The following is a 24,403-nucleotide window of genomic DNA, read 5'->3' as shown; positions in this document are numbered from 1 at the left end:
AATTCAATGGGTATTTACTGGCTTGTTTTGTTGAATAATTTCCCCCTAAAAAGGGTCGTTTCCTCCCGCATTTTCTTTAGTTCTTTAATTCAATGAGAGAAACAAGCAGATGCTATCATCAACTCAAGAGATTTCGAAAACGGACAAATATTCACAGAAAAATCAAGAAACCAAACAGAAGAGTTGGAAAAAGAAGTTGCAAGCTGACCATGGGTCTGAAGCCTACCGCAGGGAAGGACAAGGGAGAGGGGTCAAAACGGCTGGGGAGGGCACCGGGACTGTGGTGGGGGAACTATCCGATGACAATGGAGGGAGAAACCGAATACTGTACAAAAACGAACAATGATGTAAGAAAAAACTTTTTTAAGGACAAATTTATATTGCAACGGAGCAATGTTGGAAGGAATGTACAAAGGGATAGATACCATCAGCAAGGTTTGACCATCCAGCTGACAGAACGAACTTGCATGGCTACAGACAAGCATGTATCTGATATGCACAGATAATGCTGTATCCGTCCAGCCACCATAGCTTGTAGGGCGCATCGGAGACGAGGGGGGCTGAAACCGGAAGGGTGTGCTAGCAAGATAATGTCTAATTTGCCACTGAAGCACAAGTTCCTCTACACTCCATTACCTGTCTTACACCGCTAAGCAGGGACTTTGGCTTCACACTTCTGTTCCCCCAGCACCTAGAATAGTGCCAGTAAAAATCTGTTGATTGGGCAAATGGGCAGTGGAAACAATAAGAAGCCACCATGCTAACTTAGGCCCCCTGATCTGTGTCTTGCTGGCCTTCTGTCATGTAGCTGCTTGTAAAACATTCCATATGGGAATTAGGATAAAACTGCTGCTGTGGAATGGTAAGGGACTGAGCTGCCTACTGAGTACCAGGTTCTACATTAGTTGTTTTTTTTTTTTTAAGATTTATGCACACAAGAACTGGGGTACAGGGCACAAGTATGGGGGGTAAGAGGACTCCCCAGAGACAGAGTGGGGAGCAGAACAGGCAGACTGACAAAGTACACTGCTGAGGGGAGCAGCGGGTGAGACAGGAGAGGTCAGCTGTGCCATGTGGGTCACCTCCCTGGCCGGGGGTTGAACTCATGCTGCAGTGGCTATGGGGAGCCCCATAGCACTGTGCTTTAACCCGTTGTGCCATCAGGGAGGGACCCTTAAATTTTTTTAATGTAAAATGTATTTCCTCTGCCTATAAAGGAAAAGCCATCAGGCTGACATCAGACTTCTCCGAAGATACACTACAGACAAGAAACCCATCCTTCTGAAATGCAGAACTTGCCCTTTTGGGCTGCCTGTCTGTGACTGGGCAGGCTTCTCTGCTTTCCCCCTTTTCTTTAATAAACTGGCTGTGTGCTGATGAACAGGAATGTCTGCTGAAACCCTTGTCAGAGCAACCCAGAACCCCAAGCACTGAACCCCATCTTTTGAACACATCGGTCACATATACTTGATGAGCTTTCAACATATACCCTTAAAATATACAGTGTGGTTCTCACCCCAGTGAGAATGGCACATCTTCAAACAACTAGCAACAACAAATGTTGGCGAGGATGTGGAGAAAAAGGAACTCTCCTACACTGCTGGTGGGAATGTAAACTAGTACAACCACTATGGAAAACTGTTTGGAGGTTCCTCAAACTGCTAAACATGGAGCTTCCCTACGACCCAGCCATCCCACTCCTAGGTATCTACCCAAAAGACACAAAAACACTGATTGAAAAAGATACTTGTACCCCCATGTTTATTGCTGCTTTATTTACAAATGGAAAAACATGGAAGCAGCCCAAATGCCCAAAAGTAGATGACTGGATTAGAAAGATGTGGTACATATATACAATGGAATATTACTCAGCAACCAAAAAAGAGAAACACATGTCTTTTGCAGCAACTTGGATGGAGCTGGAAAAGATCATGCTTAGTGAGATAAGCCAGAAAGAGAAAGAAAAATACAGGATGGTGTCACTCATAGCAGGAGTATAATGGACCAGGCGAGAAAATAACAAAAATAATGAACAACCATATACCAGAGACATTTTGTGGGGGTGGAGTGGGGAATGGGATCAAAAACGGGGGGTGGGGGGGAAGGGGGGGAAAAGCACGGGACTATGATGGTGGCACAGGGGTGATTTGGTGATGGGAAACCCGTGGGGATTACAATCGAGATGGAAAAAAAAAATGTGCAAAATGATGTAAAAATAAACTTTGTAATAAAAAAAAATTTTTTTAAATAAAAAAAAATATACAGTGTGGTAATCCAACATCACCTCAGTAATAACAAAAATGTCGTCTTAGCAGGGAAAACCAGCAGAGAGTGCAGAGCACAGGGCCTGGTCCAGTCAGGCTCTGCTTCAGTAGATCTGAAGTGAGGCCTAAGAATCTGTCTTTCTAACTAGGCCCCAGGACCTGCAGCTGCTGTAGTGACCACAGCTGAGAGCTTCTGGGGTAAGGGAGTGGGAAGAAAGCAGTTCAACTCAGTGTAAGGGTCAGTGTGTACACTTTGCATTCAGACAAAATGGAGACCTTTCTAGGCCCCTTTTCCGTGCTTGGGCAGGTCTTCCTGTCCAAGGTCACCTCTGCCTTTCTATCTCCTTTATGTAGAGTGTGCAGCTGCTGATCTGTCTCCACTTTCTGGGCCATGTGCTTTTATGGGGAGGGGCCATGTCTAATTCATCCTAGTTCTGACACTTAATAGGCTGTAGAGTAAGTGAAGTTATTAGGCTTTGTTCTGCCCTCCCAACCGCTAGCCCCTACGACCACCACCTAAGGTCTTGCCCTCCTAGTTCGCATTGACACCCAGGGCCGAGGGACACGGGCAAGGGGCACACACACCTTTGATTATGGACACCTGGGCCCAAAGAGCACAGGCATGCCCCGTGCAGGTGCTCATATCCATGCCAAAGGAGGAAGGATACAGGCAGCGGCGGCACAGCTGAGGCAACACTGTGAGGTAAAACAAGAAAATGCCAGAGAGAGGCCAGAGGAAAGAGAGCAAAGGTCGGCGGGTTGCGGGGAGGCTCGATTGCCAACTGCCTTCCAGCCCCGCTGCAGGGCCCACACCTGCCTTCTTGCTTGCCCTGTCTGGCTCGCCTGTGTACCTGGTTCCCTGATCCAACATTAAAGGCCTAAAAGTCTGTCAAGGGCTCTGGGACTCTGCCCAAATTGACAGTGAACTGTTGTACACACTTGCACAACATAGGCACAAAATGATATGGTGGAACCAGAATCCTCAGTCACTGCCTCCCTAGTAACAGGCGGGAACTGGCTGCATCCCCATTCCTTCTTTTCCCATTGCATACCTTTGCAAGTTCTGTTCCCTTAACCTCCAGTGTCCTCCCTCTGTTGTCTGTCAAACTAACTCAAGGCTGAGGTATTTATTTAGCAACTGAAAATATAGGCAGCCCAATGAAATATCAATTTCAGACCTATAGCAAATAATTTTTGAGATAAAACTAACATATAGCTTTAGAAGCAGTTTCAGAACAAACTGACTCACTATTTGTAAATGTCACAAAATGATCATTATAGTAAGGGACTATCCATCATCAGCTATTTTTTTCTCCTTGTGATGAGTTTTAAGATCTACTCTTAGAAAGTTTTTTTTTTTTTTAAGATTTATGTATTTATGCATACAGAACTGTGGTACAGGCCAGAGGTGCAGGGGTAGTGAGAGGATTCACCAGAGACAGAATAGGGAGCAGAACAGGCAGATTGATGAACTACACTGCTGAGGGAAGCAGCGGGCGGGTAAGGAGAGGTCTGTCGGGCCATGTGGGTCACCTCCGGGGCTGGGGATCGAACTCATGCTGAAGTGGCTTTAGATTCACAGTACTGTCTTTTAACCCACTGTGCCACCAGGGAGGGTCCTACTCTTAGAAACTTTCAAACACACAAGACCGTATCATTAACCATAGTCACCATGCTCTACAGGAACCCCCAGAACTTCTAACTGGGGGTCTGTAACTTTTGACCACCTTCACTAATTTCCCCCATACTTACCTACCTTTAAATATGTTTTAGCACAAGTATGTGTCAAGTATTCTATGGGACAAAGTTACATTAAAAATTATTCACTATCTGAAATCAAAAGCGCAATTGGGACTCCCTGGTGGCGCAAGGAGTTAAGGCTCTCAGGACTATGAAGCTATCCACAAATGCTGCAGCACGAGTTCAATCCCCAGCCAGGGAAGCTGACCCACAGGGTGCAGCAGACCTCGCCTGTCTCCCTGTTGCTCCCCTCAGCAGTGTATTTCAGTAGGTCCACCTGTTCTGCTCCCCTGTCTCCGGTGAATCCTCCCCCTGCACTTCTGGCCTACACCTGTTCTTGTATGCATAAATAAATCTAAAAAAAAGAAAAAAAGGTAAGGAGCAATGACCGCAGTCTGGCCAGAGCCTTCCTTGTCTGGCTAACCAGACCAGGACATCTGTATTCCCGCATCACTTTGCTTGACATTCTGCTACCATAGCCACACTTCTACTAGTGGTTGTCTGTCTCCCATGTGACTGACCTCTTTGAGGAAGGGGGTTAACCTTTTCATCTTTTTTTTTTAAAAGATTAACAAACTGAATGAATGAATGAAACAAACATCTATGGACTGAGCAGCCACCGTCGAGACCTTGTCTTACAGGTCACACATCAGATGTTTTTCAGATGAGTGAAGACAGGATTGAGTGGCTTGGCCCTAGGTAGAGAAGGTGCCCACCAACAGGGCTGGATTGGCCCATGGAGTCAGGACTGGGAGGAAGATGTTAGAGGACAGAGGTAAGGGGGCTCCAGCCTGGACAGAAAAGCTGTGATCTTAGTTAACATCCTGCCCAGATATAAAGGACCAGTTTGCAGAGCCCAAGGCTCATAATTAGCACAAGTGCCAAGTCAAACTTGTGCTGAATTCTGAATTGAAAAAACATTGGTATTAAGTGTGTCACTAATGAAAATGTTAAAAAAAAAATTCAGATGAGCAAGTTTTAAAGATCTTACTGGCTTTATTCAATGACTCACAAATCAGGCAGCTTCAAGTCTAGCAGACAGGAGTTGGAGGAGCCATACACAGCAAAGGGACGCGAAGTGGGAACACAGAGGTCCTAGCAAACAGCAGATGGGTGTGGCAAGGTCGCTTTCCTCAGGGCTGGCAGGGGTCTGAGCAGGCTGTTCCTGCTTGACTGGTTTCAGACTTTATTTTTTGGAGAAGATGAAGCTCTAATTCAGTCAGTTTGGTGATATGGGGCTTAGCGTAGGTGACTCCATTTTAGGCATGTCATCTTTTCTCTAAACTTAACTGAACACAGTGACTGTGGCAGTCAGCCTGGATACACTTGGTTGCATGTCCTGACCACACGATTTAATCACAGATGTTCTGTGATTAGTATCTCTTGAGCACTTCCTATGTTAACAGGCCCCATTCTTAGCACAGGGTTGATTAGTATCTCTTGAGCACTTCCTATGTTAACAGGCCCCATTCTTAGCACAGGGTTGGGAGGGGGGCGGTGGACAGTGGTAAACAAGACAGATAAGGTCCCTGTTCTCATGCAACCTTGCACCTGGCACCACACAACGAATCACTCACACAATTCCAGTTGTGTGCTGTGGAAGAGAACAAGGAGCTGATGATTAAGGACAAAGACTTTCTAGAAGAAAAGTCAGAGGTGAGAGGGGAGCTGACATCTGAAGGCTAAGACAGAAGTTATTCGGCAAAGGGAAAGAAGGGGTGGCTGAGAGCAATCTAGAAAGCAGAGCAGCAAGGAGGCAAGAAGGAACCCCACTTGCCCAAAGACCTCAAGAAGGCCCAGGTGGCAGAACAGAGAGAAGGGTGTGTTCAAGGCAGGAACAGGAGAAGTGAAGGCCAGGCAGGGGTCAGCCTACACACAGGAAATGGGGTTCAGCCATGACAAGAAACCTCCTTGTGCCTGTCATCTCCTATAGGGGTGCCCTGCTTCTGGCCCTGCTCATCTCTCTCAGTGTAGCTGCTAGCATGGTCTTTCAGAAAAAATAAAACAAATCTGATCAGGTCACTTCCTACTTAAAACATTTCAATGGCTCCCGACCTTGCACCTTATAGAGACCCAAGTTGGCAGCTCCAGGCCAACTATGATTGTGACGGTGTTTTCCCCCCACAATTTCCCTTTACAAAGCAGCAGCAGCTCTCCTGCCCACCTGTCTGTGCAGGTGCCTCTCCTTATCTTTCTTTTTCCCAATAAAATGTCTTTAAAATATAAAGGGGAAAAAAAAAAGGCCCAACTCATTTTCACTAACTGAACCCCTGCTTTGTTAGGTTTTTAAAGCTCGCTGTGGGCCCCATCAAGACCCTCAGAAGAGCTGGCCCTGCCTTGGCCAGGGCCTGACTGCTCTTGGGGAACTTCCACTGCCCCAGAATGACAGGCTGATGTGTTCAAGAAGGGGGAAGTTGGCGGAGGAGGGCGCTTGAAGAGTTGCTCGCCTTGGGGGAGAGCCTCAAAGAAGGGGCGTGTGCAGAGGCCGACTGCTTCTCAACCACTTCTTCTACCCCTCGCTCCCCCAACCGCTAGGGCTGCCCTGTGACCAGAAGGGGGCCACTCCACGCTGTTGCCGATGGTGGAGTCAGTAGAGCAGAGATGGAAAGACCCAGCAGCCACACTGATGTCACTGCACACTTAATTAACCAAGCCTGGTGCCCACCTTGCACTTCCTGTTTTGAAGGACACGAACTCTTCCTTAAGCTGGCTTGAATCTGGAGTTGGTGACTGGCATCAGATGGCACCTGACCCCCTGAACCGGGCCGTCGGATTTCTCGACTGCTTCTTCTACCGCTCCCCCAACTACCCTCAGCTCTGACCCCGTCAGAGGTTGTGTAGTTCTCTTTTCACCTCTTTGCTTGGAATACTTTTCCAAGGCTGTCCATACTGAAGAATGCAGGTGCGCTTCTCTGGCTCCTGTCTTTTCCAAGACCTGGTTTTGGCTTTTCCACAGAGTATCGACTTTCATAAAGAAACTCCCCATGAAGTGAGAGTTCCCGATAAACCTAAGCTAGGCAGAGCTGGTTTCTATGGCTTGCAGCCAGAGAACTTTACCTACCCTTTCGCGCAAAAGTCTCCAAGTGGCTCAGCAAACCTCTCCACGCTCCCCCAGACAAGGTAAATGTATTTGTTTTTAATTGCGCAACAATTTATCTCCAAACCAAGAGCTCTAAATAATAAGCAAACATTTATTCTCATAATCTGAGTGTGGCTCAGGCTGAGAGTGGCTCTGGCTCAAGATCTTCCCTGAGCATCGCAGTCAGGATGAGCTCCCCAGGCTGTTGGCAGGAGGGCTCAGCTCCTGGTCACGGGACCCCTCACCAGCGCTGTGTGCATGTCCTCATGATGTGCACACTGGCTTTCCTGGGAGTAAGGCACCCCAGCACTAGGTGGGAGCCGTGTGCCCCATTCGCTGTGTCTGGGAGCTGTCTTGGAATCCTGTTGCCACATGGGGGTTGGGGGTCAGTTTAGTGGCCCACAGGGGGCCTTGGGCTCAGTCATCATCCTCTATTGACTTTAGTTCTTGCTATTCACCCCAAGACCACCTCACTCAGAAATACGCAGAGTGCCTTTCAAGTAATGGGTGGAAGGAGCATGTGGATATGGAGAAGGAGGTAAGACAGGTGGGGTGAAGGTCCCTGGCCCAAGGACCAAGTCTGGAGCACTGGAAGAGAGAACAGACGAGCTTGAGGGGAAGGAGACAAAGGCTGCCGGAGGACAATCAGTGCAAAGCAGTTCCTCTTGGGCAGGTGAGCAGCTTCTCCCTTTACAATCTGGCACCCATGTCAGCCCTGCTTGTGTCAGTCCTGCCTTTCATGGCTCCAACTCCAAACTGTACCCCAAAAACAGGATCCATGAGCCAGTTCTTGCTGGGTTATGGGCTGAACTGTCTCCTCGAAATTCCTATGTCGAAGCCCTAAGAGCACCTCAGAATGTAACCTATTTTGGTTACAGCTTTGCGGAGGTTATTAAGTTAAAATGAGGCTGGGAGGGAGGCTTAAGCCAAGCTGGCTGGTGTCCTTACCAGAGGACACTCAGAGGCAGCAGGAAGGCCCAGGTGAGGCCACGGCCAGAAGGCAGACATCTCATCCAAGGAGAGAGGCCTCAAGGAAAACCACCTCTGAGGCCTTGAGCTTGCACTTCCAGCCCCAGAACTGTGAAGAGAGAAATTTTGGGCTATTTACACCCCCAGTCTGTGGGCTGTTGTTACGGCAGCCCCCGTGGACCAGGGCACAAGTCCTCCGGTTTCTAACCTCTGCTGTGTGCTGTGTCACCGGACATGAAGCTCCCTTCCAGAGTCAAGGAGCTGAGGGGGGCTGCACCTCCTTGGCCAACCCACGAGGACGGGTCTGTGGTGGAGCCGTGCTGTGCTCATGGGCACAAAGTCTGTTTCCACTCTTGCTTCCCTCCTCAAGTGTCCTGACAGGCTCAGGTCTCCTGCTCCTCCTCTCTGCAGGCAGCTGCATGCGTCCAGGTTCCTGGGACATCTCCCCCAGAACGCGCCTCTCTCTAGCTGGAAAGCACCTTCTGGATGCGTTCCCGCACTTCCTTTGGGCCCAAGGACACCATCATCTCAGCTACTGGCGGTCCTTGCTAGGAGCAGGAGAAGAAATTATTGCCAACCACTGCCCAGGGGACTAAGACCCCCCCAAATAGAAGTCTTGGCCCAGGCTGGCCCCGCACTATGGCCTGTCTCCCCAGTAGCTGGGTTTGCGTATTGTCTTATTTTGTGGCTGTAGAGTGGGCCCTGGATGCCTCTTTCCCTCAGACTGAGACATCTGCTACCCCCAAACCACCAGCAGCCCCTTGAGAGGCAGGGGGGTATACTTTTCATTCACAGCTGTATCCACATGCTTGCATGTAGATGATGACTATGTCATTTTCAAATGAGGACAGCAGGTAAAGGAGCCTGGCATCAGGTAGAGAGTGGGGAGTAAATGCTGCCCCTTGAGTAACTGAAGGACGGATGTGACCGGTACCATGCATCTCAGTATCCCCTAAGCTGCCCTGAGCACATGCACAGGACAGGAATGGCTGGAAGGGGCCTGGCCGCCACTCACCAGCTGTCCACTCAGGGCTACTCGGAGGAGCTTCATCACGTTACTGTGTTTGGTGCCTTCCAGACCTTCTGACAGCTTCCTCAGTTCTCCATTCAGCACCTCCTGAGTTAAGCTTGTACTGGGTCCTTCGAAGAGCCTAGAAGAGGCCAGTCTGTGAGGGGCCAGCACTGGCCAAGGGCGAGTGGGTGGGAGGAAGAGCCGCTGAGGGTTATCAGTCAGCTGCAATGGAAGTGCACGACCTATGTGTGGGGGCAGATCAATGACCCCCACCCCCACTAAGTTGGGGCCAAAAGAACAACCAAGGGACCATTGACCAGAGAATCCAAGAGGGCATAACACAGGGAAACCAAGAGGCGCCAGAACAAGGGTTCCCTGACTGTTGCCTCCCTGTCCCGTGATCTCTATGCCCCAGGTTTCTCACCCGTAAAGCGGGGATAATTACAGTGCCTGCCTCTCATGAGGCAAAGGAGGGCTAAGTCAAAACTTGTAAAGCCACAAGTATGTTGCCTGAACACTGCTAAGTACTCAAAAGTGTTAGATCTGGTATTTCAATAAAAAGTTAAATTAATATTTAATCAAGTGCTCAGAGACCGCAGCTCTCCTGTTGGCCTGTAGCGACACTGATATTTTTTTCTCTTTTCCTTAGTAAATTTGCCATGTGTTGATGAACAGGAACATCTGCTGAATTCTTTCTCAGAGGGACCCAAGAAGCACAAACACTGAACCCCATTGTCTGAACCCCAACATGAGGTCACATGCTACTTGTCTGCATATCTCAAGCACCATGAAGCTCCTCAAAGAGCTAACTGAACCATCAAACTATTCTTTGCCGACTTAGAAAACCACATCGGCTGTGACCACATCATCTTCAGGTAAAGATGTTGCGTAAAGGTGCTGACGCTGAGTGAAGAGCTGGGGGTCAGGACGCTGGCAATGAGACCCAGCTCCTCTGAGTACTGCTGCTTCACTCCTGCAGTGGCTCAGCTCCATGGTTACTGAAAACAAAACAAAACTTTCAGCCTAAAAAAAAGCTTAGAGTTGGGCTCTCCCTGGTGGCACAACGGGTTAAAGCACAGCACAAGAAGTTAGCAGCAGCTGCTTCAACCTGCCTCAGGTCCCTGCCAGAAGCTGACTCACATGGCACAGCAGACCTCTCCTGACCCACTCGCTGCCCCCCTCAGCAGTGTACTTTGTCCATCTGCCTGTCCTGCTCCCCACTCTGTCTCTGGTGAAGCCTCTCACCATGCTAGCACCTCTGGCCTGTACCCCAGTTCTGTAGGCATAAATAAATAAATCTTAAAAAAAAAATGCTTAGAGTCTACCAAGAAATGTAGGATTAGATTAGACCTGGGCCAGACAGCTTACACCCTCTGGGGAATGATCTGCAACACAGCAGAGACAGTGGGTCGCACAGGTAGCAGTAAGCAGGAGCTCAAGCCCTGCCACCCACTGCGGCAACTGTTCTCCGCCCCAAACTGAAAGCATGTAAGGATTTAAAACCCAACGAGCCAGAGCTCTCCTGCCCTCCTGTGATGATGCAGGTGCTTCTATTCTCCTTTTCCTAACAAATCTGTCCTTTTAAAATACAAAAGAAAAAAGAAAAAGAAAAACTCCAATGGGCCCACAACCGCCCTCCTATCTCCTGACAGTCCAGTTGAGGTCCTCTCCCAAAGGCAAGCTTGAGTATCAAGAGAAATTCCCAGCAGTTACAGCAGGGTTTGCAAAACTGTCCCTCAGGCCTGATTCTGAGTGAGCAGGGCGAGGCCAGTCAGTTCCAGGGCACCTGCTGGCTCCCCTCGGGCGCTCCTGAGACTCCACAGTGGAGAGGGGCTGCGGCAGGAGAGCTCAGTGGTACAGACCACCCCTGGTGCCAACTCTGACACCACCTGCTCCATCCAGACAGTGGCCTCCTGCAGGCAGCTGAGCGGGCACTCACGGCTCAGGGAACTAGCTCGTAAGGAATCTGGAGAAACAGCCTTTTAGCGTGGAGCTCCCTACTAACTGTCATACCTGGGCAACTGGGCCTGAATTTGAGATAAAAAAAAAAGATTGTTCTTACTGTAGTATGAACTTGACCTCATGGTTACTGTACGTACAACATTACGAAACTCTGACATGGGGGGAAACAGACACTCTCCTCAGTGTCACTGCGGGGAAGAGGCTGCCAAAGAGCTGGTGCACAGCGGCTCAGGCCATGTGGGAGCCGGCCAGGGCATGGTGGAGGCACAGGAAGGACTTCTAGAGATCTGGCAGCTTCTGAAAGCTTGAGTGCCAGCTTTTCTGACTTGAGGGGGAACCCCAGAGCCTCTGAAATCTGATGCCATGGCAGGAAGGAGGGGTTACTTTAGTCTTGGGAAATTAGAATAGCCCTTATCTATTCTAATGTGGCATGTCTTGAATTAAGAGAATATCATTAACAGTAACCTCTCCGTAACACAATGAGGCCCATCCATAGTGCGTCACTGCGTGAACAGCAGTGTGGAAGCAATCCAATGTCCTCACTGGCTGATAAGAAAATTGTGGTCAAGTAAGTGCACAGGAACAGAATCAGTGCAGCCATGGAAAAGAATGAAGGTGTTCTCAACACTGAGCAGATGGAAAGGCGAACTGCTTAGGGAAAAGAAAACCCCCAAAGGCACAGAACAGTGTCACTGTAGAAAAGGGGGCATAATAAGGATTACTTAGGACAATTAAAAATAGTAGTAATACACCGGGCTCTGGAACAGGGGACAAGGATAAAAAAAATGGGACTCCTGTAATATACCTTTTTAATGATATCTAGCTTTTAACCCAGTTTTAAAAGACTTGAATGTATTACTCATCAAATACTGCATTTAAAATCTTAAAATTTTTGAAAACAGAATGCTACATACAGGTGCTTGAATACACAGACGTTCCCCAAAGGCAGCGGCTTAGCGTGGCTGCCTGTCTGTTGGGCTGAGGGTGAGGGAAGGCCTACTCTTGCTACTGGACCCTGTGGCACTGTTATGTTCTGCCATGTGTTTACATCCTTGTCTCTTCAAAGCGGGTATGACAGCACAACACTGACGGTTTCCAGCTACCTACCAGGCGCTGTGAGGCACCTCGCCCCAGGTAAAAGCAACAGGGGGTATGATCAGAGTTTCAATCCTCCCTCCACCACCTTACACACTGTATTACTTAGACACTCACGTAGCTTCCCCTTGCCTCAGGTTTCTCATGTGTAAAATGGGACGACAGTACTTACTGCAGGGGCTGCTATGCTATAAGCGCACGCACACCCGCACAAACCCAGCCATACGGAAGTGGGTGACACAGAACACAGCACACTGCAGGCTGTGTGTCAGCTGAGCACATGTGTTTGTTCTTGTCTAATTTGACCTTCACAACCAAGTGAAGGCAAGTAAAATGGACAGTTGTGGGGTTTGCTGTCGGGCGTCCATCCCTCTTTTTCTGGTTATCAGTGCCCCAGGTCTCTCTGAGAGATTACCGGTTTCTGTGTTCTGGGGAAGGGTCCGCTCGGGCCTCAGCCGAGCAGCACAGCACATTCCCCAGGCCGAACAAGTCCCTTCGCTTTAACCCCAAGACGTGGCTAGAGCCGGAACTGAGGTTTTGCAGTGCGGAGCCACGCAGCTGTCTTCCCAGTACGGTGGAGACCTGAGGCCGTGAGGGCAGCTGCTAATGATTCCTTGGGGTCCTTCTCTCTTCTGTATGAAGTAACAAGACCTTTAGCTGAACACATAGCTGCCAAGTTAAAAAACATTTACCAGATTGCCCTGCAGGTTGGTGTAGCCCAAAGATAGGCATTCTAGCCTAGAGGCATGGGTGGACGTTACTGTGGAACCCTGAAGTTGGGATGTCCTGTCCCTTCCCCGTTTCTGCCTTTCTCCTCTGACTCGATCACGGATTGCCCATGAGCCACCTTGGACAAGAGCAAAACTCAGGGATGGCTGGTCCCTGGGGATGTGGAGAAGAGCTGTTCAGCCTTAGACTGCCGGCTCCTGACTCTATCAAAGGGAACTAACTTCCCTATGGGTGAGCTTGTGTCTGTGAGAGAACCCCACCCCATGCACCTCATAGAGGGCCTCTGCAGAGTGGCCAGCGTGGAGGGGTGGAGAGCAAAAGGTCAAGGGAACTGAGGAAGAAGCAGGTCTCAGTGACCAATCTTTGGTCCTGCATGAGGCTGGGCCTCTCATCAGCCCGTCCACAGCCTTTGCAGTTACATGCTAGTCATCCTGGGCTTCCCGTCCTTGCCACTGGAAGAGTCCTGAGTCACTGTATCACCAAGAACTAGTATCATTTCCACCTCAGAGATGAAGAAACGGCCCTCAAAGAGGGGCGATAATCTGGCCAGAGTGAAGCCACCTGGGTAGGTGAGTAAGTGGCGGCTCTGGGCGGGAGCCAGGTTGCTCCTGCGCCTGAACCAAGAGGCCCAGGTGCCTCTGCACAAGTCCTCCTACCCAACAGAGCCAGAGCCGTGTTCGCACCAGGCGCCTCTTCACTAGCCCAACAAGCCGCCCTGCGTCAGGCGCCTGGGGGGGTGAGGGGAGGAGGGCACAGACGCCTGAGCCGGCTACGGGGACTCACCGCAGCACGCGTGTGGCGACCTCATCCACCTTCTCCAAGATGGTGTCCAGCTGCGCTCGGCCCACAGCGGGGCGCATCCACAGGTAGGCGTGCATCGGGGAGACCAAATCCTTCAGGTGGCAGATGTGACCCTGGGGGAAAAGGCAGGTACTGAGTGGTCTGCGGACAGGGCTCTGAGACGTCACAAGGGGCAGGAGCCGTGCCACCTTGTATGTCCCGGGGCTCCCAGCCCCCACACCTGTCTCAGCAGAATGATCCTCTCCACGTAGGCGGGGTCCAGGACGCTCCTGTCCCGCAGCTGGCTCCCAAATGCCTCCTCCACGAGGGCCTGCAGCCTCCCCACCAGCCGGCGTCGCTGTGTCTCACTGCTCACTAGCCGCCGGAGGTGCAGTCTGTAGAAACCAAGGGAGCCTCCTGCTTCAGGCACCTCCACACCTCCCGAGCTCTCTCTCCCCGGGAGGTGGGGGTGGAAAAGGCTTTGCAGAAGGACACATTAATAGGGACATCCCTCCGCAGGCCCACAAGCAGAATTTTCCTTACACTTCTAGAAGGAAAGGGCAGCCTGGAAACATGCAGGGTTTGTAAATACGTAGCTGGTATTTTAAACTAGAGGAATAAGCAGTTTCTGGCTTCTCAGGGGAACTTAGATCTGACTGCAAAGAAGCCAGGGGATGTGAATTCCCTGGGCTCAAGCAAGGAAGGCAGCCAGACCAGCATTCAAGAGAAGCATCAAGAGTCCCTCACCCCCTAAGAACAAGCTGTCAGCTGCCTTTACTGTTACATCCTCAGATGAGACACATCAACGACGATCTGAGGCGTCACTGCATTGGAAGGTTTCACAGAGATTAAGGACTTGAAACACCTGGGATGATGGGAGAGGCGGTGCTCTTTCTGGGTGGTGATGGGGTGATTGTGAAATAAAGGTGTCCCTCGTAAGGCCACGGATGTTAATAGAAGTTGGTTTAGGAATGGAAAGGATGGAAACAATACCTACCACACAGCGGGCACTACCTGTGTGCCAGGCACTGTGCAAGATACTTTGACGCAACATCTAACTAAATGAACTCTGACATCAATTAAACAAGGCTGGTACTGTTATGGCCCTGTTTTAGAGAAGATGAAAGGGCCAGATGACTCACTTGCGGGCACACAGTGTTTAGACACCTGAGCCCAAAGTCAGGTATGTGACTGAGGGCCCACATACCCTCTGTCAAGGGGACTGTTCAGCAGCAAGAGAGCCCTTCCTACCAGGGGCTGTTCAGGTCTCCACTCACCGGTTGAATTCTGGGAGCTTCTCCAGATCCAGCAGGGCTGAGTGGCAGGTAATCCGGGACAGGTCAAACTGTGATATCAGCTCCGGCAAGGTCCTGCCCATCTGGTTATCTGCAAGGGAGCAAAGCTCAGGCACTCAACCACCTGTCTGCCTGCTTCTGCTTCCAGACACTGGGAGGCTGGCTGAGCATGCCCCGGGCCTCCCATTCCACTTTGGCCAAAGGGATTCAACTTCCAGCCATTTTATATATCCAGGATCTAGAGATGCTTGCCTTTGCAGAAAGGGGTCTGTCTGTCACTAGGCAAAGTATGCATGGAGACCCCGAGGCTCGAGCACTGATCTCTCACAGAGGTGAGCTCGGAAACAGCACACTTGCTCTCTAGCTGTGTCCCAGGATTCTGCTGTTGACTGGTTTTGAATGGAGCCTGAGCACCAGTATGTTTTACTGGCTGCCTGGGTAACTCCAAAGCCAGAGACAAGCAAGCTGGGCTTCCCATGAGCACCAGTTCTGTCCCCAGCAGTATACATCACGGCCAGGCACAGGCCTAAGGTGAGCTCTGCATGTCCTTCTTCGCTGTGTGGCTCAGGCAAGTTACTCAACCTCTCTGAGCCTCACAGGCCTCATAAATAGTAGGCCTAATTGCTATCTAGCTCTTAAGGATATATATTTTTTTATATCCAAAAGGGCAGGTTTATTATAAAAAAAGGACAGTTGTCTCTGAAAGGACAGGTTTGTGAAAAGAGATGCCTGCATAGTCGCAGGCGGGAAGTCTCAGGATAAGAGCTGCTGGGTATTTTTGTTTCTTAAGAACAGTTTAAGGACTATGTGACATATCGACAAAGTAACAGTACGCAGACTATTCTTGCCACGCTTTCAGAAATCCTTTCTACAAAAGGCCATCCTACTTGGTCCTGCTTTAATATCTGGCTCTAAGTCTTGGGCCTAAGAGAAGGGCTCAGCTTGGGATAAACTAGAGTGCTGGTAAGACTAAGCATACTCCAAGAGTACCTTCGTGTACCAGCAGTAGTAATATAACTGATGGCCACGGGCTCCATCATTGGTTTGCTAGTATAGCACATAACCGTGCTGTGCTGAGCTCAGTGACTCCTAACTCCAGCCTAGGAGTAGACACTTAGACCCACTTCACAGATGAGGCGGCTGAGAGCCCATGAGCTGCTCAAGGCCGGGAGGATGTCCATCCTGCTCACTGTCGTAGCTTTAGCACTTACAGTGTCCGGCTCAATGGACTGCTGCAGGATAGAGGATGGAACGTGTCCAAGAACATGCAGCTGGTAGGTGGCCTGGAGGCCTGCTGTGGGCCCACCGTGCCCACAGCTGAGTGGGTACCTGCAAAGCCTGAGCCGCAGTTGGTGATGATGTCGAGCAAGGCATCGGGCAGGAAGCCGGCAGCTGCAAAGTGCTCCAGGAAAATGTCCCCTTGCCTCTTGGACAGTTTGCTGCCATCCCGGTTGAGGAGCAGCGGCAGGTGGGCAAAGCGAGGTGGCGGCCAGCCCAGGGCCTGGTAGAGAAGCAGGTGCTTGGAAGTGGAGACCAGCCACTCGGAGCCTCGCAGCACATGGCTGATGCCCATGTGGTGGTCGTCCACCACGCAGGCCAGGTGGTAGGTGGGGAAGCCATCGCTCTTCAGGATGACAGGGTCCCCCTCCACGCTGGCCACTTCATGCCGACTCCAGCCATACACCAGGTCCTGGAAGGCCGGTGCCTCCTCCTCCAGGCGGAAACGGATGGCAGGCTTGGGCTCCTTGGCCAGCTTCTGGGCCACCTGCCCCTGGCTTAGGTTCCGGCACCGATTGTCGTACCTGAAGGGAAGCAGAGCAGAAGAGCAGCTGAGAGTACAGGCATCAGTCCTCTGCCTCTGAGGCCTGTATGACCTCAGCAGTTTCCTCTTTCAATTATCTCCTGGCCTCCAAGGCCATGCTAAGGAGATTGTTATGTGGAAAACCAAGTGAGAGAACATAACGCAGGGGACGCCGCCGTCTGTTGCCCCACCAGGCTGTGCTCGTAGCCCTTGCGAGCGGGGAACCCCAGTCTGAGGGGCGGGATGTCACGCAACCCCACGCCCGCACGCCAGAGAGCAGTCCAGATAAATAAGCCCATTCTTGTCACCAAAACTCAGAAGTGTCCTGGGGGAGGAGGAGAGGGTTAAGTTCTGGAAGAGTCTCTAAGCAAGAGGAAGAGAACACAGGAGGAAAATCCTTTCTTAAACTTCCTACCTTCCCCTGCTGTCCGAGGAGAGAATGCTTGGAGCTACTAGACCACTTTCAACTTGTGGGGGGATGCAAGAGAGGGACAGAGGAGACACAACAGAGCCCCCACATCTGCAAGCTGTCATTGTTGTCCTGGTGTCCCCACTTCCAATTGGGGAAGGTGACAAATGTCTGTGTGCTTTAGACGCCAGCCTCTCACATGTGGCTGTGGATGCCTGGCCTCAGCCTCACTCGGGAGTCTGTGGGGTGCAGCTTCTCAGGATCCACCTCTCCCCCACTGATGAGAATGTGGAGGCGCAGCTCTCTGCTTATTCACAGTGCACCCGCACAGCACAGCCTCTGTGGGAGCAGCTCTGGGGGCCAACGCTGGGATGTGGCCACCGCAGGGGCCACTTTGAAAGGCCGTGGCCACCCTCTGCACAGCGTCCAGTCCAGTCTGCAGTTCCATGTTACAACAAAGGGTTGATGCTGGATGGAAGGGAAATTCTGATGATTTCAAGAAGGTACTAGATTTAAATCATGGATTTCAAGATGCTACGCTGTGCTTAAAACCAACTACTATAAACAAAGAGCAGAAACAGAAGGAATTATTGAAAACAACTTTTGAAAATTTCAAACAAACTGAAAGATTCACCCATGACCCTTACACATGAATCTAAATTCTCTATAGCTGTATTGAGCCACTTTGGTTTATATTTAAGACAACTGCAGTGAAGAGATTCACACACTAGCAGTCAAAGGTAAATAAGGTATATAAAACTGGTAATTTCAGATTAAACAGATATGCTTTTTACAAAGCATAAATTTTAAAAAATAATATAATTGTTTATTATTACAATAAAATATTTATGGAAAAAAATATACCCTGGCCGAATCACAAAGACCATGCCTGGAGTGTGTCCTTGACAGGGAGCTATGTGTCCCACCAGTCAGTGGCTGCACGGAGGCCACGATTCATCTTGGCTGTAATAAAGAAACTGCCATGGGTCAAGTGCGACGTTCCTAATAAGGCAAAGCTTCAGTGAAGGTCATGACCTTGTACAAATATCAGATCCCTTGTCCAAAGAATACATTGAGACTAGAATTGAACGGATAATGCTACCGCTGATGTGAGCTGAGTCAGCAAGGGCCACGAGGCAGCATCTACAAACCAACCCTGCCGAGGAGGTACATCAACCAGGGAACTGCACATGCGCAGAACAGTGCCCACTGTGTCATCGCTGACAGATCTGTTTTTTAAAGATTTACTTTTATTTATGCATACAAGAACCGAGGTGCCGTGCCACGTGGGTCAGCAGCCTGGCCGGGGACTGAACTCAGGCCACAGTGGCTGGCGATTGCTTGACAGCACTGAGACTGTGTTCCCTGTGCCACCAGGGAGGCCCAAGTCTCTGTTCTAATAATGAAAGACTGGAAATGACTTCAAGACTCTTTGATAATTTGCTACCTAAGGTGACAATGGCAGAGCCACACAGTGGAGCGCTATGCAAGCCTACGAGCAGGAGGGACTGTGGCAGAGGGGGCCTCAGACATAGGCAAGAACAAACTGTACATTTTGTGTTGCCATCTGCGAGGGGGAGGAGGGTAACGTGTGTTTATCACAGAGGCACTGAATGTCTCTGGAGGAGGTAAGAAAATTCTAACACCAGTTGTCTCTGCAGAGGGGAACTGAGGTCAGAGTTAGGACAGAGATTTTCGTGTATTTAGCTCTTTGGATCTTCTAAATATGGAGCATGAGAAAATATATACAACTACTATCTTTACTGCCTGGCACCCAATGTGGGAGGCAGCTCTGACATGGCCCCAGTGGTCCCACTTCTAGTGTTTCTGCCTGTGTGTCCCTTCCCCTTACGTGTGGGCAGGACCAAGTGACTTCCTTCCAACAAAGCACAACAAAAATGATGAGAAGTCACTTCCACACCTAAGTTACAAATACACTCTAGCTTCTAGCATGTTCTCTCTTGCACACTCTGAGGCAAGCAGCTTTGAGAGATGCCCCAAGAGAAAGTGCCCAGCTGAGCTGTGTTCAGACTCCTCAGCCACAGAAACTGTGAGACAAGAAGATAGTTTTGGGGCAATCTGTTATATAGCAACAGCTAATGAATACACCGAACTCTGGGGTGGCGCCTGGGACACAGCCACTGGCTTCTTACCGGGGTGTCTGGCGGTTCCTCAGGGCCTCCTTCTTCAGGAGTTCCAGCCGCTGTGGTGAACAGAAACAGGGGTATGCTGCTCCAGTCTTCAGCAGAGCTTCAGCGGCCTGGGCATAGAGCTCAAGTCGCTGAGACTGCTGGTAGGGCCCAGCTGGACCTCCTCGGCGGGGGCTCTCATCCGGGGGGATGCCTGGAACACAGGCAGAGAAAACAGTCACCAAATAATAGTAGGACGTACACAGCGTTCAGTCCAGCACCAGTCTAAACGATTTGCATATACAGCAAAGCTTTTAATTCTTGCAGCAGCCCACGATGTGAGTTTCCCTTTTATAGGTGAGGAGATAAAGCACAGGAGGCATGCCAGGATGCATGCGTGGTGGGTAAGGAGTCGTTCAGATTGTACTGGCACCACAGTCCACATGCTCAGCTGCACGTCCTCTCCATCCACCCTTCCCCTGGGGAGAGAGGAACTAGCCCAGGCCTCAGCTGACTGAGGATGTGTGAGCCCCAGAATGTAGGGACCTGCCAGGATCTCAGGAAGCTGGAGAAGCACTCCCACCTGGCAGCTGTTGAGCAGGAGTAGCGTCTCCACCTGTCAGTAAGGAGCTGAGGCAGAGAGAGGCTCTGCTCTGTGCCTTGGCCAAGGATAAGGAGTCCTGCGAGAGTTAGAAGGCCAGTGCCTGACCGGTCACTGTACAGCCTCAATGTTCCTCAGCCTTTCTGGGGCTTGGTTTCCTGCTCTGAAAAGTGGAGCCAAAGGTCTGCTATGCAGAGTGACTGTGGGAACCGAATCCATCCATGCTTCCAGAGTGCTTGAGCCAACGGCCCAACAGCTGACATGCAGAACAGCTGCATGCAAGCTGTTAGAGCTGATATAATCTGTTTGCCAACCCCAACCCAAGACCCAGCTTCCTCCAGACACAAAGGACAGATTCAACTCTAATGGCTTCCAGACGAAGGGACACAGGGGAACTGAACGCTGGCCCTTCTGCCCTCCAACAGCTTTCAAATGACTTTGGAAGTTAAGGGTATGGTTAGCCCTGCTTCACCAGAGACATGCCTGAATTCACACACACGGGCCAGCAACAAAATCTTGGGCCAGTCACCTTTCAGAGCTTCTGCTTCCCTTTTGTCATTCACAACCAAAAAGTTGAAATAATCCACATATTCCTCCATCACGAATGAATACATGTGGTAATTTCCATACAGTGGAATAAAACATGGTGTTTCCATATAATGGATACTGTTTGTTAAAAGGAACTAAGCCGTAATACATGCAACACCATAGGTGAACCTTACACCACATAAAAACCAGCCATAAAAGGCCACACAGCACATTCATATGAAATGTCCAGAATGGGCAAATCAGAAAGCAGCGGAGTGATGGGCGAGAGCTGGAGGGTAGGGAGTCGCTGCTATGAGTTCGGGATTCATTTTGGAGTGATGGGAATGTTCTGGAATTCAACATGGTTGACAGCTGCACGACCCAGTATGTACAAGAAATCACACTACACTGTCCACTTTGAGTTGGTGGACTCCACACTATATGAATTACACCTGAGCAGGCATGACTCCAGGAGTTCCAGAAGTCTGCCACGAGCAGCACCTCGATACAGGACCTCTGCATCCCCAACACGCTGGGGCAGGAGAGCTCTGCTGAGGCGCCACAGGCCCACCACACAAATGGTTTACACTGGAGCTCCACAAGAGTGGCCCACCAGGAAGTCTTGTTCGTCACCTATCCCTGGCGCCTGACAAGCAGGTGCTCATGAAATGGATGCTCTCCCCCGAGCCTGCAGGGCACAGCAGGACCGGCTCCTGTCAGCCAGTCACCCCCATCTTGGCCACTACTGTGCTTAGGCCATCCAGCTGCTCCTCTAATCGACCCAGCACATTTCTTCCACAGGACCATTGCATCTGCTTTTAGCACCAAGCCCCTAGCAGCCATGTGGCTGGGTCCTCACTTCAAGTCTTCTCTAAGGTTGCCTACTCAGAAATCCATGCACCCCCACACTGGTTCCCTAATCTGGCCCTGCTGCTCCATGGCACTTGTCACCGCAGACTATAGTGACTGCATGAAACTGTTCCCTCTTCCCACAGGTCTGTTCAAGGCTGGCAACTTGGGTTACCGTTAGTGATACTGCTGAATGAAGTCCTGAGACCTGCTAAAGCGTCTTCAGCAGAAGACAGGTGAAATCACTTTCTATCTTTAAAAACCCAGAGGCCAGTTAATCATTTACCAGGAGTCTCAGAGCCATCTTGATATTTTGGCTATTGCACCTGGGAAGCTTAACTAGTCATACCTGTCCTGGCAGGTGGGCAACTACTGACCCAGGGAACACAAACACACTTTGTTCTCCCCGAGCTCAGCTGTCCTCAGATTAAACTTTCCGCAAGAAGACTGACTTCAGAGGCCACATGAGTTTTGTTTGGCTTATGCAATATGGTTAAAGAAAAAAAAAATCCAAGGTCAGACTTAACAATAGGCCATATTCATGAAATAAAACAAAGCAAAAACCCTGGAGTTCTGGCTCCTCCTGGGAATCCGATGATCTGGCCAGCATTCCACCTGGAAACAAGCAGCTGGCACTTTCTCCTGCTCCCACAGGCCTGTGGCATCCAGTTCCCGGGTACACTTGGCTGCTGTTTACTATCAGCTCCCAGTACTGAGGCTGAGATAATGACTTGAGTTTCTGACATAAGAACAGCAATCTCGGAACAGCCTCAGAGTCCCAGCACAGAGAGCTTCAGCATCTCTTCCGGTGGAACCAGCCACCCCTACTAGCACAAGTGGCCCCATATTTCCAGGAGCCTTCTCCAAGAGAAGCCCTAGACTTTGACCTCCCTGCCCCTCCCTTGGAAAAGGGTTGTTCCCCGCCCACCTCACCTGCCCACTCCAGCATGTCCTCGATGTTCTCCGCAGCCCCAGGCACAAGGCGGGTCTGGTCCGTGTCCTCCAGCCTCAGGATGAAGCTTCCTCCATGTTTCTTGGCAAAGATGTAGTTGTATAAGGCAGTCCGGAGGCCGCCCAGATGCAAGAAGCCTGGCAGAAGAAAGAGCAGCTCAGAGAAGACCATGGCCGATGAGCCTCACCTGAGCCGCTAGGCAACTCTTCTTGTGCTAGAGTGTTCCCGTGAAGGTCAAAGCCTAGCACGCTGTGACCTCGGGCCCATCAAGAGCTCGAACCCAGACACACAGGACTGGGGTGGCCACTCATGAGTCCCTTACCCTGGAAGTGGAAGACTACCTACATCATTCTACTGGAGGTTCCAACTCTCCCCAACTGCACCTGCCACTCTATTTTGATATTTGCCTCAAGGCCAACTTTCACCCAAAAGAGACATAAGAGGATTATGCATTGAAGTCACATCACCTGTGCTTAATTTACACAAATTCAATGATGTGGCTGGCCAAAAAAAATTCAATTGTAAAATTACATTTCACATATTTTCTCTATGCACAGTATGTTGCTACCCACATTATACATTTTGAATCTTGTCTACTTGAGTTTTCTACCTTAAGTTTTGGCTTTAGACACTAACCAAAAGTATTATATGACTGTCCTGTATTCCTCTTCATTTGAAGTTAAAATCTTAACATTTTACTTCTTTATCAGTCCCACTTGAAAACTTGAAATGATCGATTTTTTTCAGGGCCACCATTTTCCTCTCATCTTTCCTTCTTTGGTTCAGCCCACAGCCCTATTTCAGCATTGAGCTCATCTGCTTGTCTACAGGAGGCAGCAGGGACAAGAAGCTCTTAGGGTGGCAGGCAGACTACAGTTCAACACTGATTGCAAATGCAAATTTCAGTTAGTTATTGCAAGGCCACCATAAACCAGTGGTCCCCAACTTTTCGTAAGTGGTCCTTCAACTGGGGTGCAGACTAGTGCTGTCTCCAGTTCAAAACCAAGCAAGCACAGACATTAAGCATAACTGTTTAGAAACTGAGAGCAACTTGATAAAAGAATTTTAAATCTGTTGATGCTAATAGAACAAAACACGGCTTTATTTTGTATGCCCTTGAGTCTCCTTTTTCTAGTAACTTATTTACATTGATTTCTGTAACCATATTGACCCACTATTGAATGTATATTAAATGGCAGCCCTTGCACAATGGATTGAGAGGCACTGCTGGACATTATACGTCCTGTCAAGAAAGCCCTTACTCTTTGCAGTGAGATCTTGCCATAAACCTAGACTTAGAGGCAGAACGAGTGGTTTGGAGACACGTTTGGTGACCAAGGAATTGTGGTAACGGGTGGGGTGGCCCTTACAAGGTCGCTCCTAGGGTGGACGGGGCCCATGCCTCTCCCTGTTCTCAACGCCAACAGTATTAACCACAGGACCTTTGTACCTGCAACTATGTGCCTTTGCCCAGGAAGCTCCTCCTATAGACTTCACAGTTAGCTCCTTGTCATCTGGTTCTCAGCTCAAATGTTCTCGTATGGCCTTCTAGAGCCTCCCACCTAATCTGAATGCCCCCTATCCAGCTTTACGTCCCGAATAGCACGTGACTAAAATCAGTTATTTGTATACGCGTTTGTGGCAGCATTACAGTGCAGGCTTCACGCGAGCGGGCCCCCAATTTCCCCCTGACCGCTGCATCCCAGCGCCTCAAACAGGACCTAAGACAACAGTTGTTACTCAAGTCACATTTATTGAATAGATGAAAAGAAACCGAAAGAAACGGAATACTACAGCAAACACAAAGAGAGGCCCGGAGACGTGCACAATTTCCGACAGCTGACCCTTGTCGCCTCTGTAAAATGGGGTCGCTCTGCCCACTCAATCTGACCCCACCGGAAGGGATTCGCTCGCGAACATTCGGGGGCGGGGACGGGACGGTGGGCCTCAGCCTGCAGCGTCACGTCCGCCAAAGTTACCTGTGGGGCTGGGGGCGAACCTCACTCGCACCGCAGCCCCGGGATCAGTGCCCAGGCTGGCTTCCAGCCGCACCACTGAGCGGCCAAAGGCCGCCGGGGGCCTCCCCGCCCGCAGCAATCTCTTCAGGAGCACCGCCATGTGGAGCGGAATCTCACGCGTGCACTTCCAGGTGCATCACTTCCGGGGCTTGCTCTCAACCAATCGGCCTTCGCCACAGCGAGCACAGCCC

General features: G+C 50.2%; 1 protein-coding gene across 1 annotated transcript; it reads right to left on the bottom strand.

Moving 5' to 3' along the window:
* Positions 1-4,988: 4,988 nt before the first annotated feature.
* Positions 4,989-24,334, bottom strand: EARS2 (glutamyl-tRNA synthetase 2, mitochondrial). Its single transcript, XM_004692068.2, has 9 exons — positions 24,174-24,334; positions 22,176-22,331; positions 19,289-19,478; positions 16,255-16,727; positions 14,908-15,016; positions 13,872-14,025; positions 13,634-13,764; positions 9,068-9,203; positions 4,989-8,600 (listed from the first exon to the last, which is right to left on the bottom strand). The coding sequence occupies exons 1-9, from the start codon at positions 24,310-24,312 to the stop codon at positions 8,517-8,519; spliced, it is 1,572 nt and encodes a 523-aa protein (XP_004692125.1). The 5' UTR covers positions 24,313-24,334; the 3' UTR covers positions 4,989-8,516.
* Positions 24,335-24,403: the final 69 nt, after the last annotated feature.

This window comes from Condylura cristata, unplaced genomic scaffold (assembly GCF_000260355.1).
Source record: "Condylura cristata isolate star-nosed mole 26May11 unplaced genomic scaffold, ConCri1.0 scaffold00032, whole genome shotgun sequence".
In the NCBI taxonomy this organism is placed as follows: domain Eukaryota; kingdom Metazoa; phylum Chordata; class Mammalia; order Eulipotyphla; family Talpidae; genus Condylura; species Condylura cristata.
The sequence above is the reverse complement of the archived record's forward strand: the minus strand, read 5'-3'. Positions and strand labels throughout refer to the sequence as shown.